Source organism: Balaenoptera musculus, chromosome 1, assembly GCF_009873245.2.
Source record: "Balaenoptera musculus isolate JJ_BM4_2016_0621 chromosome 1, mBalMus1.pri.v3, whole genome shotgun sequence".
In the NCBI taxonomy this organism is placed as follows: domain Eukaryota; kingdom Metazoa; phylum Chordata; class Mammalia; order Artiodactyla; family Balaenopteridae; genus Balaenoptera; species Balaenoptera musculus.
This window is the reverse complement of record NC_045785.1, coordinates 132,107,197-132,125,329: the sequence shown is the minus strand read 5'-3', so window position 1 is coordinate 132,125,329 and position 18,133 is coordinate 132,107,197. Positions and strand designations below refer to the sequence as shown.

The following is an 18,133-nucleotide window of genomic DNA, read 5'->3' as shown; positions in this document are numbered from 1 at the left end:
GCTGCCACCAACGCATGTGATTCCCTTTAAATTCTTCAATAACCAGCTATTAAGTGCCTAGGCACTAGTTGGCCCTCTTGAAAAGTAACCGTGAGAGTTCTGGTCTGTGCGCGCAAGTGGGAATTATTAAAAGAAGACGAAGACTGGCAGTTTTAAAAAGATGGCCCCGTAAATTCTTCGACACGCCTCCCAACTAGAATGGTGTTCTACTGCCTCTGCCCTTGAATCTGGGCAGGTTGATGACTGTTTTGACCAATAGATGAGAATGGTAGTGAAAATCTCTGACTTCCAAGTCTGAGTCATAAAAGGCCTTGGGGCTTCTGCCTTTTTCTCTGGAACTCTTACTCTTGGAGAAGAAATCTGAGGCCACCGTGCTGGGGCCACCATGCTGGAGACGTCACATGTACGCACTCTGGGCCACTGTCCCAGCTGAGCCCAGCCTTCCAGACATTCCAGCTAAGGCACCAGACACATGAATGAAGCTGTCTTGGCCCCTCGAGACCCGTCCCTCTGCCAGCTGCACACCACCCAGCGACCTCTATCAATGTCACATGGAAGAGAAGAATCACCTGCCAAGCCCCGCCTGAATTCCTGGCCCTGAAAATTATGCAACACAATAAAATGGTTATTGCTTTAAGCCACTATGGGGATTGGTCTGCTAAATAAAGGGGATCAGATGAGAGCTCAACGGTGTCTATTCCACCCAGCCAGTGACGGAGCATCTAAGTTTCTGTCCCGGGTGTGAATTCACCACGAAAAGAAGAGGTGATTTTACCCAGGCTGGGCTACGTAAACATAACGTCCCTCTCACCACCTTGCAGCAGTGAATCTCTTCTGCAACAGAGAAGAGCAAAAAAGAAGGCTGGATGCTTCACCCCAATACCTCTCAGAGGGCGAACCTCAGGAACTTATTGGAAGCCCTGGGAAGGGGGACAGTTGTTCCAGGGCCAGCAAAAGAAAAAAAAGAGAAAGGAGAAGACAACTGGGGACAAAATAGGAATATTAGAAGGGAAGGGTTTCTTCTAATTATTTTGCTTTTCTGCCCCTTTGCATTTGGAACTTCCTGGATGTGAATGTGTACATCCCACACTTAAAGCATGCCAGGCACCGTGCTAAACACTTTAACTGCAGGCTCGTCCTCAATCTTCATGCAATTCTGTGAACTGGATACTCTCAGGAAAGAGGAAGCAGAATCTCAGAGATTTTATATAACTTGCCCCAGTTCACAGTGAAGTAGAAGTAAGGCCTCTCAACCAAGGGCTGTCTGACTCTAACCATTACACCATCCTGCCTCCGCCATTCATGAGTTGGCTTCTTATTGAGTTTCCTAGAAAGGGAAAAACTCCCACTGAGATTTTTACAAATCACTGGCTGGTTACCCTATGTCAGACCATAAAAGAGAATGTGGCTGGATCAATACAAAACTACCACGATCAGGAAAACAACTCAGGATGCATAGCTTGTTTCCAAGCTTGTTTGCTTGTTTGTCTGTTTGGCTTGGTTTGGGATTTGTTTGGCTTGTTTTTTGTCTGTCTCATGAGGATAATGCAGAGTCAAGAAAAACCGTGACTCAAGCTCTATCTGTTGAACGTAGCCTTGTGTTGGCTTTTAATGGTTCTTTTGCCCTGTTCTCTGTGCTCTGCATGCATCCTTGGTAACACCCGATACTTGAGTGAGATCTGGGGAAACAAAAGCCTCCTGCCCTTCAGGACAGCATAGCTTGACATGTTGATCCAGGACCCAGCCTGATTTTGATAACCTACTGGCTCCCAGCCCTGTTTCCATCACCACCTCCTTTTTCATTGTCATTTCAAGTGAACCAATGAATGAGCAGCTTAGTGTCAAATGAAACCTCAGCGTTATATAGAACAGCTGACAATTTCTCTTGATACATGTGGGACTCCAGGCTTTGGCTCATGTCTGCACTATTCCAAAGTGAGGGGGGAAAAAAAAAACCCTCTTTGTGCCAGGGCTTTGCAGTGTGTGCTGTAATTGAATTGATTCCTGTAGGGATGCACAGGTTTTGATATCTTGTTTCTTCACCAAAACTGCCTTTTCTTAGAGTTTATGAATATGTCTGTTCACACAGCGCTACACGTTAGTGTAATTGATTTCTTACTACCTCCCCCAGGAAGAAAACCTCAGCCATATTCTGTGCTTAATAATTAGGAGCAACTTCCTTTGTTCAGAAAAATTCAAATGTCAGGTGACCCTGAGGCCTTTGCTGTCCAATGAGTCAGACGGTGTTCTGTGACCTACTGGCTTAGAGATGCAACCGTCTCCTGCCATGTCCTTGTGATGTCCCGGGACCTAAGAGCCTGTCGATAAGACGAGGTTGGACATGCCTTCACTGCCATTTTGCCCCAGTGACTGTTGAGTATAACTTGGTAATGCCCATACTACTCAAAAGCCAACTGCCTCTTTGTCCTCAGATCCATTCCCCAGCCTTCTGCTGCTCTGCTCTGTGTCACAGAGAGCTGGCTCTTGCAAGCTACATTTTCCACACAGCCTTGCCAACAGGCTTCCAGCCCGTGGGATCATGGCAGGCACTTGTGGAAGACTGGCGGACAGGGAGAGGGAGGAAACCAGTGTATTTCTTCCTCTCTCTGACTGGATGGTGTCCTTAGCATCTTCTTTGTGATTCCAGCTGCCTCTCTGGCCTCAGAACTCCTCCAGCAAATTCCTGCCATGCTTTCAGCTCCCTTTAGGTGGCTCCAAGTCCTGAGTTTTAGTAACAGGGTCTTATCGCCTCAAAGCAGGAGCTTCCTGCTGTTGCCAATCTTTGGGTTGGCCCACGATTTTTCACATGCCCTTTCTGTTATTCCAAAGCCTTTCTAATTAGTTTTCCATTTTGAATTTTCTCTATTGAATTATCTAAAATGTGTTCTGCTTTCCTAACTGGGTCTTAACTAATACGTACTTCGAACTAAAAATTATTGCATATCATATGGCATAAAAATTTTATAACTCTTTAGGGTCTGAATGACAATCTGGAAGATAAATTCTGATGACAAAAGTAAAGAAATTTCCATAAACTTGAAGATAGATCACAAGGATGGCGAATGGGTTTTCACTTGAGTGCTAAATTTGATCAAGTGTAGTGGCTGCCTGTGATTTTTTTTTTTTCTTTTTCTTTTTGGCTGCGTTGGGTCTTTGTTGCTGCACACAGGCTTTCTCTAGTTGCAGCGAGTGGGGGCTACTCTTCGTTGCGGTGTGGTGGCTTCTCTTGTTGTGGAACACAGGCTGTAGGCTTACGGGCTTCAATAGTTGCAGCACACAGCCTCAGTAGTTGCAGCACACAAGCCCTAGAGCACGTGGGCTTCAGTAGTTGCGGCACATGGGCTCAGTAGTTGTGGTGCGTGGGCTCTAGGGCATGCAAGCTCAGTAGTTGTGGCTCATGGGCTCTAGAGCACAGGCTCAGTAGTCGTGGCACATGGGCTTAGTTGCTCTGCGGCATGTGGGATCCTCCCAGACCAGGGATCAAACCCATATCCCCTGCATTGGCAGGCAGATTCCCAACTACTACACCACAACGGAAGTCCCACTGCCTATAATTTAAAAAGGATTCTGAGACTGGATCTGTATCTGTCCAGAAAGAGTGGTGAGATGAGTGATGAATGCCTAACATGGATATGGAAATGCTGAATGGCAAGATGTGTGCCAGGCATTTGTCTTCCCTAACTTATAGAAAAAGAATAGACACAGAATACCTAAAATCAGGACTATCCAGGAAAATCATTTATGTATGCACCATAATATAATATAATAATGTCATATAACTTATGACATATACAAAAGTGAGTATAGGTTCATTGTGCATTGATAATGGAAATAGAGTGAGAACAAAAAACACATTTCTGAAACCTCTGGCCCCATTACTACGTGATCACTTTCACAGCATTTTATTTATGTTTTCTGAACTGTCCTTTTTCATTTCTAAATCTGTATTTTAAGATAGTCTTAATGGTGTTAATTCGGTATCTTAGGTGGCAGGAAACAAAGGATTTCACAGTCTCCATCTGTTTCTGCCTCTTGAACAGGGTGTCAGTTAAGATCCAGTCAAGATTTCCACAGAGAGAATTTAATGTAGGGAATTGGTTAAAAGACACTGGAGGAGCAAAAGAGCAAAACCGTTTGAAATACTGAGATAACACAGAGGTATGAATAACTGCAGGGAGCAGCCACCCCTCTTGGACTCAGAGAACAAAGGGAGGAAACAGAAAGTAGGTTTCCTCCAGGAGAGGCCATTTGCTTGGTGATGGAGTTTCTTTGTGAGAACATAATAGAGCTGGTCCTTCAAGGGCACAAAGATGACAGAGACTAGAACCAACTGCTGCTGCCACGGTAAAGAGCCATTGGCAGGATGCTGCTGCTTGAACCGCAAGTAAACCCAGAGGAACCAACCAGTCCTTTCTCCTTCTTTCTTCCAATCATCTCCCCCTAGTGGCCCCTACTGATGAAACCTAACATGAAACTGACACAAAAGAGCTGAAGCTTGCAGTGTTTCAACAGCAGCCTCACAAAGCAGAGGACAAGAGGGTGGGTTTGAGCTGAGAGACAGTAGCTTAGTAACTGGCACAAGTGGCCTGAAGATGAAATGAGATAATGCTTTGGAGGCGCTTAGCACAATGCCTGGAACACACCTAGTAAATGCTCCACAGTATTGGTGCCCCTGGCTGTCTTTACTGTTCTTAGACACTGAAATGGAGCCACAAGTGCCACAGCTATTATCCTTTCCCAGTAGCTTTTTCTTGACAACATTATAGGGTAGCAAGAAAACATGTTTCAAGTCTATACTATGCATTCTTTTTTCCCTATGGTTTTTTTTAGGTAACACTGGTTTATAACATTATACGTTTCATGTGTACAACATTATATTTCAACTTCTGTATATACTACAACGTGCTATCTTTGAAACTGAACTTTCTCTAAGAGGTTTTACCATTTTATGTGAGATTTGTCACTGAAGACGTTGTTGTTTTTAATAGCGAGTGACGTTGATTGAGTGCTTATTATGTGCCAGGCACCATCTAATCACTTTGACATGGCTTCTCTTGTCTAATTCTCCCAACAAGCCTGTGGACAGATACTGTTAATATCTACATTCTACAGATGAGGAAAGTTGGAAATCTTAAGTAACTTTCCCAAGGCCATAAGGCAGGTAAGTATGGGAGCCAGAGTGTACCCTTTTTACTGCTCTCCAATGCTGCCATGTGTCCCACCTAAATCACCCTGGGATTTGGAACCTATGTGAGGTCAACAGGGTGATTCAACTAAACCAACAGCAAAACTTGACTGAACATGCTTTTTTTGTCTGTCGTTTCTCTTTTTTTTGTTTTGCTGTTGGGGGGGTCGGGGTTTCCTTGTATGCAGCAGAACCGACAAATGAGACTCGGCAATCTTTACATGTCCACGTCTTGCTGCTTCTTCCTGGTCATCAGCACAGCGTCAGTCCCTGCCGTGGAGAAGGCGTGGCTAGGGAGCTGGGCCTATGCACTTTCATGGATTCCTGTGACGTGAGTTTATTGGCATGCATGGAAATGGAATTCCTCCCATGTCTGATCTCACTGACTTTTGTATCTCTACTGGCGTAAAAGTCATTCCCACCCTCCAGCCGGGTCGTATTCTCAGGCAGACCATTCCAGCTATGCAGATGTCTCTACAGTTCTAGAACGGAAGCATTCAGCCACACCCATGGATCTGCTGTGTCTACACCACGGTAACCCCCGACCAAGAAGGTTAGTCTAATGCACTTCAGATCTCTGGACCTTCCTCACTCTCGGGTATCAGACAGGGGAAGATGTTTTGATCCTCATCGTGTAGCTTCCATGTCCCTTGGCGACTAGGAAGGAATCTGAAGAGACCCACAGTAGAGGTGTTGGTGATGGAGCTGACTGGTGTGGGGCAAGGAAAGGGGAACATAAAGAAAGGGCATTTGGCTGCCACAGCAATAACAGCAAACACTCAAAGGAGAGGGTGTGGCCCAGAACTTAACAAAGTGCCGCTGGGTTCGAGCAGCCGCTGGAATGTCTGAGTGGAGCTTCATTCCTCCCCACAGAGCCTGGGCTGAGGCCACGTGCAAGGACTGCCCTACCTCTCAGGACTCCTCAGGACAAAGACAGGCACGGAAAAGACAAGCTGACCTCCCAGGTGTGGGTTTTCCTCTCCCCCGGGCACAGAATGGGGACCTCCCAGAAGAAATTTGGAAAACTCCACAAAGAGCCAAAAGAGACTTTATCTACAAATTATTTTTTTTTCCCCAAAAACTCTGAACTGGGCATTCTTCAGGGTATGAACATGCACTTTGAAAGTTCTTCCCTGCAAAAGTTCACTTCTGTCTTTTCCTTTGCTGCCTGCCCTTCTCCAACGTGGTATTCTCACTGTGGGCATGGACCTGGGATCTCAAAACCCTCACAGTTGGATCAAACAGAAGACAGATCTGTGGTGTGTGTTAGCAACGGGAATGGGCAGCAGTGGGGTTGAAGAGGCAAGTCTGGAAAGATGCTGGCGCCAGGAGAGATAAGACCACAAGGACAGTGAAGGGGTGGGACTGGCGTGACTTGAAGAGTTGGAGTTGGGGAGCACACAAGAGCCTGAGGTCAAGGCGGGGTCTGTGTCAGAAGCCCACTGCTTAGATGCGGCTTCACTAGCCAGGAGAGTCATAGAAATCCTGATAATAATGAGGTAGCGTGGACAACTGCTGGCCAAGTTGTCTATGAGGAAGGAGGCCTGGAACTCCCTTCTAGAGCCTAGAAAAGATATTGCCAGAATCTGACCTTGCCTTCACCTCCAGGTCTTGCCAGACTCAACCCTTCTCCAGATTCAACTCTTTCCTGTCCGATCTCCTCTTCCCCGAAGCCTTAACTAGCATAGAGGAAACTCTTGTCTGAGCTATAGCATGAATGGAAACTGGAAACAAGTGGTGAGATTTTAAGTACACCTGAAATGGTAATAGGAAGGTACTGGGCACTTCAATGGAAAGAAGGAAGGAAATTCTTTCACTAATAACTATTTATTATTAATAAGTATTTATTGAACTCCAGCCATGCTATGGGAAAGAAACTCACACGGAACACTTTGTATACCAAGTGCTTTCAAGGGTTACTAAGGTTACCCTATCGAGTGCTCATAATAGCCCTGCAAATATAAACTCATCCCCACTTTATAAATGGGCCCTAAAAGACTCATCTGCCCAACATCTCCCTGAACTGGGAGTCCACACTAGGTCTTCAGTCTGAGGTCTGTACACTCCAAATGAGCAAGATGAATACATAAATACCTACAATTTCTACCAAAGTTTACTTTGAGACAGTCAAGTCTTGATGCCTTGGTACCTCCAGGAATGGCATTTACATCTAGAGGAAAACTTGTTACTCTCCCCAAGCCACGATCCTTGCCTGGGGCCCTCTTTACTACGTGAAGGTAAATTGTCTAAAACTACAATTAGTATGGGTGGATCCGGTTTGCTTATTCGCGAGTATGCTGCCCAGGCAGAGCCCCAGGACATGCTCTGGCATCAACATGACCCTCTAAAATCGGGAATAAATTACATTTCTTGATGACATAGTTTAAACAATTTTTTCCTCCCCTTAATACTTGGAATCAGGGGCACATTCTAACTATTTAATCTGGGGCCTCAAACTGGCACATAGCATGGCTTTCAATGAAATTATATTTAAAACATAGCCAAAGGTTCATAGAACACTTAATTGCATGTGAGCATGTGAGTGTGTGTATATGGGGGTGTGTGTGTGTATGTATGTGTGTGTGTGTGTGTGTGTGTGTGTGAGAGAGAGAGAGAGAGAGCGAGAGAGAGAGGAATACCCATTAGAATAATTCACATCCTAGGCCAGAAAGTATGTGGAAACTCAAAAGCCAGCCAATCACCATCCCCACTACTCTGTTCCTTCTGTACCAGGGATACTTCTATTGATCTCGGGTAATAATACTTATAATCACCATTTAAAAAGTGCCTCCATGGGGACTTCCCTGGTGGCACAGTGGTTAAGAATCCACCTGCCAATGCAGGGGACACAGGTTCGAGCCCTGGTCCGGGAAGATCCCATATGCCACGGAGCAGCTAAGCCCGTGTGCCACAACTACTGAGCCTGTGCTCTAGAGCCCGCGTGCCACAACTACTGAAGCCCACATGCCTAGAGCCCATGCTTCGCAACAAGAGAAGCCACCACAACGAGAAGCCCGCATACCGCAACAAAGAGTAGCCCGCACTTGCCGCAACTAGAGAAAGCCCGTGTGCAGCAACGAAGACCCAACGCAGCCAAAAATAAATAAATAAATTTATAAAAAAGGGAAAGAAAAAAGTGCCTCCATGGAAAGCACTTCATGATTATCGTAGTAAATCTGCATCAAAATTCTCTAAGTTAGTTAGGAATTATCATTCCATTTTACAGATGGGAAAGTTGAGTCTTAAGCCATTAAATAACTTGCTCAAGGTCACTTCACTTCGTCTCAGGTCAGGTTGTCTCTTAGATTCTCAATCTTGCCTAATCAACAGTACTTCTTCCTAATCCATGTGGACTACACATCTAAAACCAAAATGTGCACATCTTAGCTGAGCTAAAGCACACCTCAACATAAAACTGACCGACAAACCCTGAATTCAATGGTCAACTTCAAAATGAGTTATTTTGAAACTATGCACTCACAACCCACAGTCTTCTGTGTTGGCCCTGTGTTATCATCATTGCTCAGACTATTGTCAAAGAACCAGTCAAAGCATAAAACTCGAGTGTCCACAGACCCACCCACCCATCTCCAACCCCAAACACAACATCTTCTTTTCTTTTGATTCTCACATTCCCAAAATCAGGATTGGGATTCAATTCAGCAAATTTTAAGGTTTTATTCAGGCAAGGCACTGTGCAAGGCAGTGTCAGAGATCCAAAATCAAGTAAGATAGTGTTTCTAGGGCCACCATGTAGAGATGTGAAGTTGTGTCTTGCCCGAGGCTGCCTGGTCCAGGGGGTGAATATGGCCAGAAATCCAGCCCGTGCTATCCTTTTCAAGCCATGCTCTCTGACATTGGTTTGCTTTCACTCAGATGAAGGGGTGCTTTTTTTTTATTTCTCAGAAAAGGTATCGAATGGTCTAGTGGAGCCCTGAGTTCATCTGGCTTCGAAGAGTTTACGATTGAATAGGAGGGAAAGATAAGAACACAGCTAACAAAACATCAGTCAACCAGATTGATTCTCCTGGGAGAGGACAATATGGAGCCATGGGCACAGTAAATCTCATCAGATGGGGGAGGAAGCACAGCTTCAGGGAACTGGAGAACACGAGGGGGGACTGGGAAATAAGCAGCTTTGGGGCATGTGGAGATGGAGGGAGGGCGTCCAGGCTAGGGATTAGCACAAGCAGAAGCAAGAGCTTCAGGGGCTGTGGACGCATCCTCTCTGACTGGAAGGGGGGTGGGGCAGGGGGTGGTGTGGGGCTGGGGAGGACCACTAGTTCGGAAGCAGCGGGAAGCCAGTGTAACAGGTTGGCTGTGCTGAGAGTGGTTTGATCCTTCAGGACAGGCAGACACTGTGAGCTCCTTTCCCTGAGTCCCGGGTGACCGGAAGGGTGGTGTGCTAAAGGAGGAATGATGTGGAAGCCTCGTGCCAACGGACTGCGGGGGAAGAGACAGGAGAAGGGACCTGGCTTGGTGACGTTACCATGGCAGCTGAGGAGGTGATGGCAGCCCAAGCCGGGGTGAGAGGAAGGCAAACCGAAAGGAGGAGGATGGATGTGAGAGTTAGGAAGCAGATGCGATGGATTATGTGCAGATACAGAGAAACTGGTGTGGGAAACGATTTCCCTCCGAGTAAAAGCCAGAGTCCTTACCGCGGCTAAGGAGACCCTCTGTGACCCCTCCCCATCCCCCATCCCTCTCTGCCCTCACCTGCTTCCCTTGTTCTGCTCTTCTGCAGACACACTAAGCTCTCTCCCACCTCACTCCTGCTGCTCCCTGTTCTGGCTCACTCTCCCCCCAGGTATTCACGGGGCAGCTCACTTCCTGCCATTGAGAAGCATTCACAGACCTTCCCTATAGAAACTAGCACCTCCCCACCCCGGCCCCTCCTTACCCCACGTACTGCACCTTAGCTTTCTTTGTAGCACTCTTCACTATATATAGTCTGTCTCCACCAACGTCTTTCCAAATAAGGAGCTTTGTTTTGTTCACTGCCGTATCCCTAGCACCTGGCAGAGAATAGGTGCTCAATAAATATTTATTGATATCACCAGCTATTTGGGTATTTCTTTGCTTCACTAAAGTCAGAACAGTCCAGATATAAAATGTGTAGCCCTCGGAGACAGTGATTTCCTTAATACTAGACTGATTGACAATAAGGCAGGACAACCCATGGTAGGAAACGTTATGTGAATAATTCAGTCTTTTGGAGACCCTTTCAAGCCTGAGAACCTATAAATCTAAGTACTGTGCTTTATGTGTGTGGTTTCCCCAGAGAGGGAGTGTTCTGTTCGAGCATAGAGGGTTAATGCACAGACCCTAGAACCAGACTCCGAGGGTCTAAATCAGGGCTCTGCCACTTACTAGCTGTGCCACCTTGGGCATTTCTGTACCTCTCTGAATACTCCTCATGTCTCATCTTTAAGTGTTTTACTGCTCCTCAGTCATGGTCTGACTTCTCAAAGTTAAGGTCCCTTCAGCAGGTTACCTGGCAAAGTAGAGAAGTCAAGAGCAGTGTTGAGTTCATGAGCAATATTTCCTAGGACATTTGAAGAAACTGTAGGAACTCTCTTACAGATCATTCTAAAGGTTATAGATTCACTACCAACAAAATCATTCCTTGGAAATTATTTGTGTCCTAACACAACTTGGCTTTACTGTTCAGAAAGCACTCCAAACTGCACATGTCGAGTTGTGATATGGGAACTTTCTTGACCTTTGATAGCCTTTTGTGAGATTTAAATATGTGACTTCTCAGAGTACAAATATTTTTTTACAAAGCAGCTGCCTTCAGACAGCAGTTATCTCATGGAGAGGAAAGGCAAATTGATACAACATGATTGGCAGTCATTAAAAAGTCGATACTCTCCTTTTATTTATTTATTTTCTGCATTTGAATAAGTGACTTCTGTGTGGATAAAGACAAGGCAAAGGAAGCTTGTCTATATTAAATTATCCTGAGAAGAAAATTTGATTTGAAGAACACTAGCAAATTGTAGTTGGTCTGTACTATCTTTCAGGGCTTGGGAGTGTTTTTATTATACTGATTTGGAATGTTAACCAGATTTGACTTGTAGATCCTTTTAAGAATGGACTCTGCCATTGTCACACCAGTTCTTACTAACACTTGGCAATGTAACCCGAGGACCTAGTGGCAGGATCAAGGGGAGAAGAAACAAAAAAAGGAATCATCAGCAAATCACGCACACTTGAAAACAATCATTATTTTCTAATGAGTCTTACTTTGTTCCAAATACCCAGGGCATGTGTAGGTTTTATGGGTGTGGACGTATATTACAAGATACAAGATTCTCATCACCATCCCTTTTTCTGAGCCAACCATTGGGCAAACGGAAATGTTATCGGTCCAGAACCAGTGGTCTTCTTGGGGTGACATAAAAAGAGATGACCCAAAGCCAGCTCCACAGATGCCCTGGAGTTATTTATAAGTGAAAAGCCATATTACCCTCCTGCCATCCTGAGCCCCTCAACATCTGATTGGCCGGAATCTTGAGTAGTGAGTCTCCCAGCTGACGGGTGACTCATCATGTCATTTAAGTTTGTCAGTCAATGGAAACCAGAGGCCCAAAGTCGCTCTCCAGGACTCTCCCTGGGGAAACTATTAGGGAGAAGGCAGCCTTGCCAGACGTCTCAGTCCAGCTGGCCTAACGGGCATGTGCAGGGCATCTGCTTATACTCAGGGCCTGGCATGAACAGAGGGCCCTGGCACGATTCTCTAGGTTTGCTGTCAGTTTTCCTACCATCAACTACTAAGAAAGCCACCGGTAAACCAAAGAGCACCTTGAAATATAAACAAGTAAAAAGACATTTAACTTTCCCATTTCAACTGGGAAAATCTGAGTTCATTCTGGGTCTAGGGGGCTGGACTTCATGTAGTGGAAAGCACATCACATTTAGAGACAGAAAAGTTGGATTCCCATCCCAACCTGCACTTAGTAATATGAACTTAAATTTTTCAGTGGCCTCTCTAATAGAACACAGTTTCCTTATCTGTAAAATGGAGAAAAACAAAAAACAAAAAACAAAAACTTCTTCTGCTTAACCCATGGGTAGCAATAAAGCATATGAAGGTACTTTGCAAGCCATAAAGAAAATGTCAGGTAACATTATTTTTACTCTCAAAAGTTTATTTCTAGTCACACACCCCGCTCTCAAGTTCCAGGCTCACATTTCTAACTATCATCTATTCCTCAGGCCTTCCCAAACGGCTCATACACGTACTGAGATAACCACCTGGCCCTTCTGGCAGCCAGGTGGTGCCCAGCAGGGCCAGAGACATCGGCAAACTGCCCCCAGCTGCAGAAGCCTCCTCCAGCTTGCTAAATACCGCTTTATATGAAATTTCCAACGAATTATCTATCTGGCTTTTAAACTGATTTTATCAAAAAGCAAAGACACGCTCTTTCTTCAGAAGCTTACTCCTCCTGGCTTCCCTTTTCTGTCAGTGATGATACCCTTTACGGGTATAAAGATAACACAGAGTCATTGTCTTTGACATCTCTCTCCACTTCTCCTTTGCCTTTTCCCATCCTATGAACCATCATTTTTCTTTTCCTTCTTATATCTATCTTGGTGTCTCACAGAACCAGGCTTGACTCTAGTGCCAGGCATATGACCTTAAAGAACTTTCTTTACACACTGACACTTGGTGTCCGCATCTGTGAAATGAAATAGTGGAAGCTGCAGATCTGTTTGTGAGGATTAAATCAGATTGCGTTTGCCAAATGCAGGGCACACGTGAGCTGAGTTCTACCTTCTAGCTAAGTTGGATGCCCCAGGGACGTCTGCTATCACCCAGCCTTTTCCCCTTCCTGCTTCCATAGGGTCAACCCTGTTCTTCACTTTGCCTGGACTCTTCTCTCCCCCTTTCCCATTTCTGCCTGTCAAGCTCGTATGCATCCTTCATGGACAATCTTTCAAATACTCCCTGCCTGTGGCATCCAGAGGTGACGCTACTGCCTCTGGACTGTAAATGATTCTTGCATTTTATTCCTACAACTCATGAGGCACTTGACATGACTACTGTGTACTCTGCGTTTGTATATGTCATCTCTTCTTGTGAACTTTCATGTTTATCTTCCTTATGCATACCATTTACTTAATAAATAGTTTTTAAGTGACTGAAAAGAATCATCAGTCAATCAACGATGGAGGTCCAGACCTGAAACGAGCAAATGAAAAGCAATTTGGAAGTGATGCAATGATTTAAACGAAGAATAAGACACCGAAGACACTTCCCATTTTGTGTGCTGATTTTTTAATGAACATTTTATAACCTTACAAAATAACTGGCTGTAGCTGTTTTACGTTACAATACAGTAGATAGCTCCTTTCACTGTGTTCCCAATCAAGCCAGCCCCTTGGGGTGCTAACTGACACACTCAATAGTGATCTCACAGAGGAGAGGACATGCCAAATCCAATGCCTTGTGATGGGGGGAAGGAAAAGAGAGAATCAAGAAGAGCTCTTTCCTTTCATGTACAAGTTTGCCAGCTGACCATTCTCCTCACTCTGCCCTCTTATCTCTCTGGTTGGAAACTGTCACACAAATCATCAGAGTCATCCAGCCCTAGGCAACCTGGACCCCAGAGCTCCTAGTTACTGGGAAAAAGAAGAAGCAGAGAAGTGATTTTGGAACAAGGAAGCAAATGGAAGAGCCTCTGGGAGAGGCCCTCTGTGGCCCCATGTACGGGGAAGAGCAGCAGAATGCAGATCACCACATGGAGTGAGTGTGAGTTGAGATCCACTGGGGATTTGTGACCGTGGTGTCTTAGAGCTTCAACTTTATTAGTGACCTGAGGAGCTCGAAGCGCTAGGATCCAGGGACAAAGGCTGGAAGAACCTGCCATCTGTGAATGGCCAGGGCTGACTTGGGCTGGGCAGCCTGTAGCCTGAAAGGCTTTCCACATGCCCCCAGAACCCTCCTCTCACCTTCCCAGGGTAGTGATGGAGTGCAGATGTTGCCAACAGAGAATGAAATAGTTTAAAATGAAGTACGAAAGAGAAATGTTCTCACTGTAACTCCTGAGGGATGACTGAGCCCAGATCCACGCTGGCATGAACCACAGGCTCCGTATTCCTGGGGCTTGGGGTGGGAGGGGGTGGGGGGGTGGATGTAGCCTTCCTGAGCTGGGCGATGCCCAGGATAACTCTCAAGCTCAGACATGGCAGGATTCCCCTGCACGGAGTCTGACACGCTTCAAGAAATTTGGATAACAATCTTACAACTGTTTTAGAATGAAGAATCTAAACTTTTCTACTGTCCTTTCCATATTGAAGCCTATCAGAATCCCAGAAATAAATATTCTCTTCTTGGGGGCACTAAATGTGAACCCAGATAAGGAACAGTAGGTATCTAGGCTATTGTTTCCATTACGGCTGGAAATACAGAGAACAAGAGTATTTTGGATGGGCAGACGCTGGTCTTTCCCTTCCCCAGTGACCTTGCCACCCTCATTTCAGATCCCCACAGATAAATATGTGTAATCCCCTTTCCTTTTTATTCCATTCCAGAATGTTGTTCTTCCCTACGTGAAGTCTGGCTCAAGATAGTGGGGGAAGTATTTCTTCTTTCTATTGACATGTGCACAGCCATTGCTTTCAGGGTTGATGGGAAGAATAGAAAACTGTGGTCAGAGCCAAAGAGCAGGTGATCCAGGGAGACCAAGGCTACCCTTGAACTTTTGCCTGTTCTTCCCTTCCTGAGATGATAAACTGGGGTGTTGAACAAGAAACTAGCTCCTTACTTTCTTTCTCCAAGGCCTAATCCATAAATCATCACTAAAACACAACTGCAATAGACCACATGCAAAATGAGTCAGGCCAGGACGTAAATAGAGGCAGGTTAACGTGGTCATTTCACGTACAGTCCATCTATTGAGCAAGAAAGGGTGACAACGACAAAATGGACCCTAAATAGTTGAAATTCTTCTCTCTCCCCACAGAGTGTCACCCTTGCTCCATGTTATTTTCATAGCTTGCTCAAAGTGCTCTCTCTGGGACACAGATTTGACGCATCACACTTGAATAGAATTTACCTCCGAGTCTGCATTGTTCTAAAAGATCCCCTTTGGTCTGCTGTGGAGACTCGGAACAAGGCTGAGTCTCCTTGACTCAATTCATCCTCCAGCCCTGGGCTCTGATTTACCCTGACTCCTCCCCTGTCTATGGCCTCCCTCGGCTCCTCCAAACCTGCCTGTTCTTCAGTTTCCTCCACCTTTCCCCAATGTCATTTCCATGACATTTTTCCCCCAGAAAGTCAACAATAGGTCATGCGGCTGTGAATTGTGGCCAGGCTTGGAGACTTAGAAAAAGGGAGACCACAGGCCAAGTATGAGGAATGCGTGAGTTCCTGTAATCCTGGTGATGGGAGAGTGAGCCTACGTACAGACTTGTTGACTGAGTGACTGGCTGAGAGCCACGCTTGGATCAGGCACCTGTGGAAGTGCAGAAAATCCTGGGCCTCACCAACTGCAACGAAGAGTTCCAAGAACTGAAGAGAATGTATTCTTTTTGGATGGATACTCAAGAACCATAGTCTAGTTTTCCTGGACCCATCACCAATGGATAACCCCACCCACCTTTCCATACCTTTTAGTATTATCATTCCAAGCCCCCATCTCCTCAAACTGGGCTCAGCTCCCAGTTCATAAAAAGATGATTAGCTGACATGTGATAATCAGAAACTCCATCTAATCTCTCTCTTTTCTTCCCCAGTTCCCTCTCAACCTGCCAATCCCTAGGAATAGAAAGATGGCAGAAGAACTTGTCTTTCGGTCCTCAAACCCTCAGCATTCATTTTGGACGTGAACTTCACAGCAGCATGTGTGGAACAATGGATAATTTTTAGCTTAGTAGACAGCAAAAAATATAATATATATAATATATTTATATCATTATGTTTAAATACTTATAAAGAATTAATAACTAACCTCATTATTACTAAGGGAGACTACACAAAGAAAGGGAGAGAGCCAGTTTAGATTAGACGAGCCCTGAAAGATGGCCATCCATTCAAAATGGGTATTAGCAGAGTGTCCCTGGCAACTTCTCTTCTAGTATTTTGGTATTGGTTTACAAGTTGGGTGGGGCTGAATAGTTGGCAGGGTGCAGAGTGGGGGGCAGGGCAAGAGTTGAGGATGGGATCTGATAGAATATAAATGGGGAAGGAGGGTCCTTGTATATATATCATATTTCTCTTTCCACTTTAAATCAACTGCCTCTTTGAAGAAATGTTTGCCTATGATTCTTCCTTACTTGGGCTACTTGATGCAATAGTTGGCACCTATAAACGTCCTCTTGCATTTCTTATAGGATCCTTCTTGTTCTTCTTCCTTCCTTCATTTCATGACCTTTCTTCTTCATTCATCCTTTGTTTCCTTTTGTGGAGGCCTCTGATTCTTACTGCCTCCAGGGCAGTGGAAGGAGGGGCTTGATCCCACAGTTACAGATTTTCTTCCGCCTTGGGGTCTCGGCAGGTGCATTCATCCAGATCACAGTCAGCAGCAAATGGAATGACCTTGAGAAATCAAAGAGAAGTTGAAATCACTCATTTTTGCACCAAGCATCACACTTTCAACCAGCTTTTGCTTTTTTTCTCACTTGGTCCCAGAGGAAGTGTGGGATTGCGTGTTAGTATCACAGAATTGAAATTAACACTCAGTTCTTTCACTTACACACCATGTCTCCTTAGGCAAGGTAAACCTTCCTTGCTTCACTTTTTATATATAAAGTGGGAGGACAACAGCAACTACCCAAGAGGGTGTTAGTGTAGTTTAAATAAGATGATGGATATGAAACACACATTTCCAGGCATCTCTAATATCTGTTACTACTACTTCTAATATTACCACTAATGTTCAAAACTACTGCTGTTAATGTTTTTGCTGTTATTATCAATCTTCACAATATCTTTGTAAAGTAGGTAAGATGAATGTTAGTATTTTCTTCTTACAGGGAAGGTCAAGAGAGGTAGGGTGACTTAACTCAAGGTCATGACACTACTATCTGGAAAACCAAGGCTCTATTACCTAGCTCTAGGTCTTCTACTTTTTTGATGTTCTTGGGGCCATAGAATCATCTCTTCTATCTTCATAAGCTTGAGGTTTTGCCCTTCTTGAACCCAGGATATACTTTGGCTTGGTGAAACGATGCATCTCTCTACCGATTGTTTGTGGCTGGATTGCCTTCCTGCTATGTAATTATCCCTCCTCCAGGTCAGAGATGGTCCAGCAAAAGTTGCTCTCTTCCTGCTTGCACTGCTACCAACAGATAATCATACTTTTTGAGTGTCCATAATTAGCTTCAGAGAGAATTGGGCATTCAGGAGACATGATGTAAAAGTGGCAAAGATTCTGCTCTTTGGGCATGGATAGTCAAATGAAACAACAATAGATCAGCATATTATTTAATAGTCCAAGTACACTGAAGAAATAGGCTGGGTGACTGGGCAAGTGGGCTGGAGAACGGGTGGTGGGGTTTGAGGAAATTTCCCAGCATGTTTTCACATATGAATTAAATGTAATTTAGGAGTCGACAGGAGTGAAAGGCTTTTTCAATCCTGATTCATGTGTATACTGGCCACAGGCACCAAAATCCATTAAAGAAAAACCCTAGATCTGCTGAGTGTGAGATGGAGATGGGGAGAGAATTGATTGCTTTCTTCCAAAGTGGTTATGCCTTCCTGAGTAGAAATGGGATCCTTGACCAGTTACTTTCTTCAAGTGAGACCAGGAACTAGTTGGCATGATGTCTGACCTGCAATCCAAGCTCTTGATCTGTTTCTCATGGTTTGGGATTTGCTGGTTTTTAGAGCAAAAGAGGGCCAAATTGAACAGTGATACAGTAAGTTCCTGAGCTCTCTGCACTAAATAAGTTAATTCATGTCAGTGGTGAGAACAATGCCCGGCACAGAGTGAGCCA

At 44.9% G+C, this 18,133-nt stretch overlaps 1 protein-coding gene across 1 annotated transcript in view; it reads right to left on the bottom strand.

Annotated features, from left to right (window-relative positions):
- Positions 1 to 16,163: 16,163 nt before the first annotated feature.
- PAPPA2 (pappalysin 2) overlaps positions 16,164 to 18,133 on the bottom strand; it is a 300,349-nt gene continuing 298,379 nt past the window's right edge. The window contains exon 22 of the mRNA XM_036867003.1: positions 16,164 to 16,730. Within this exon, the coding sequence (XP_036722898.1) occupies positions 16,656 to 16,730 (75 nt within the window). The 3' untranslated portion in view covers positions 16,164 to 16,655. The remainder of the gene's footprint in view (positions 16,731 to 18,133) is intronic.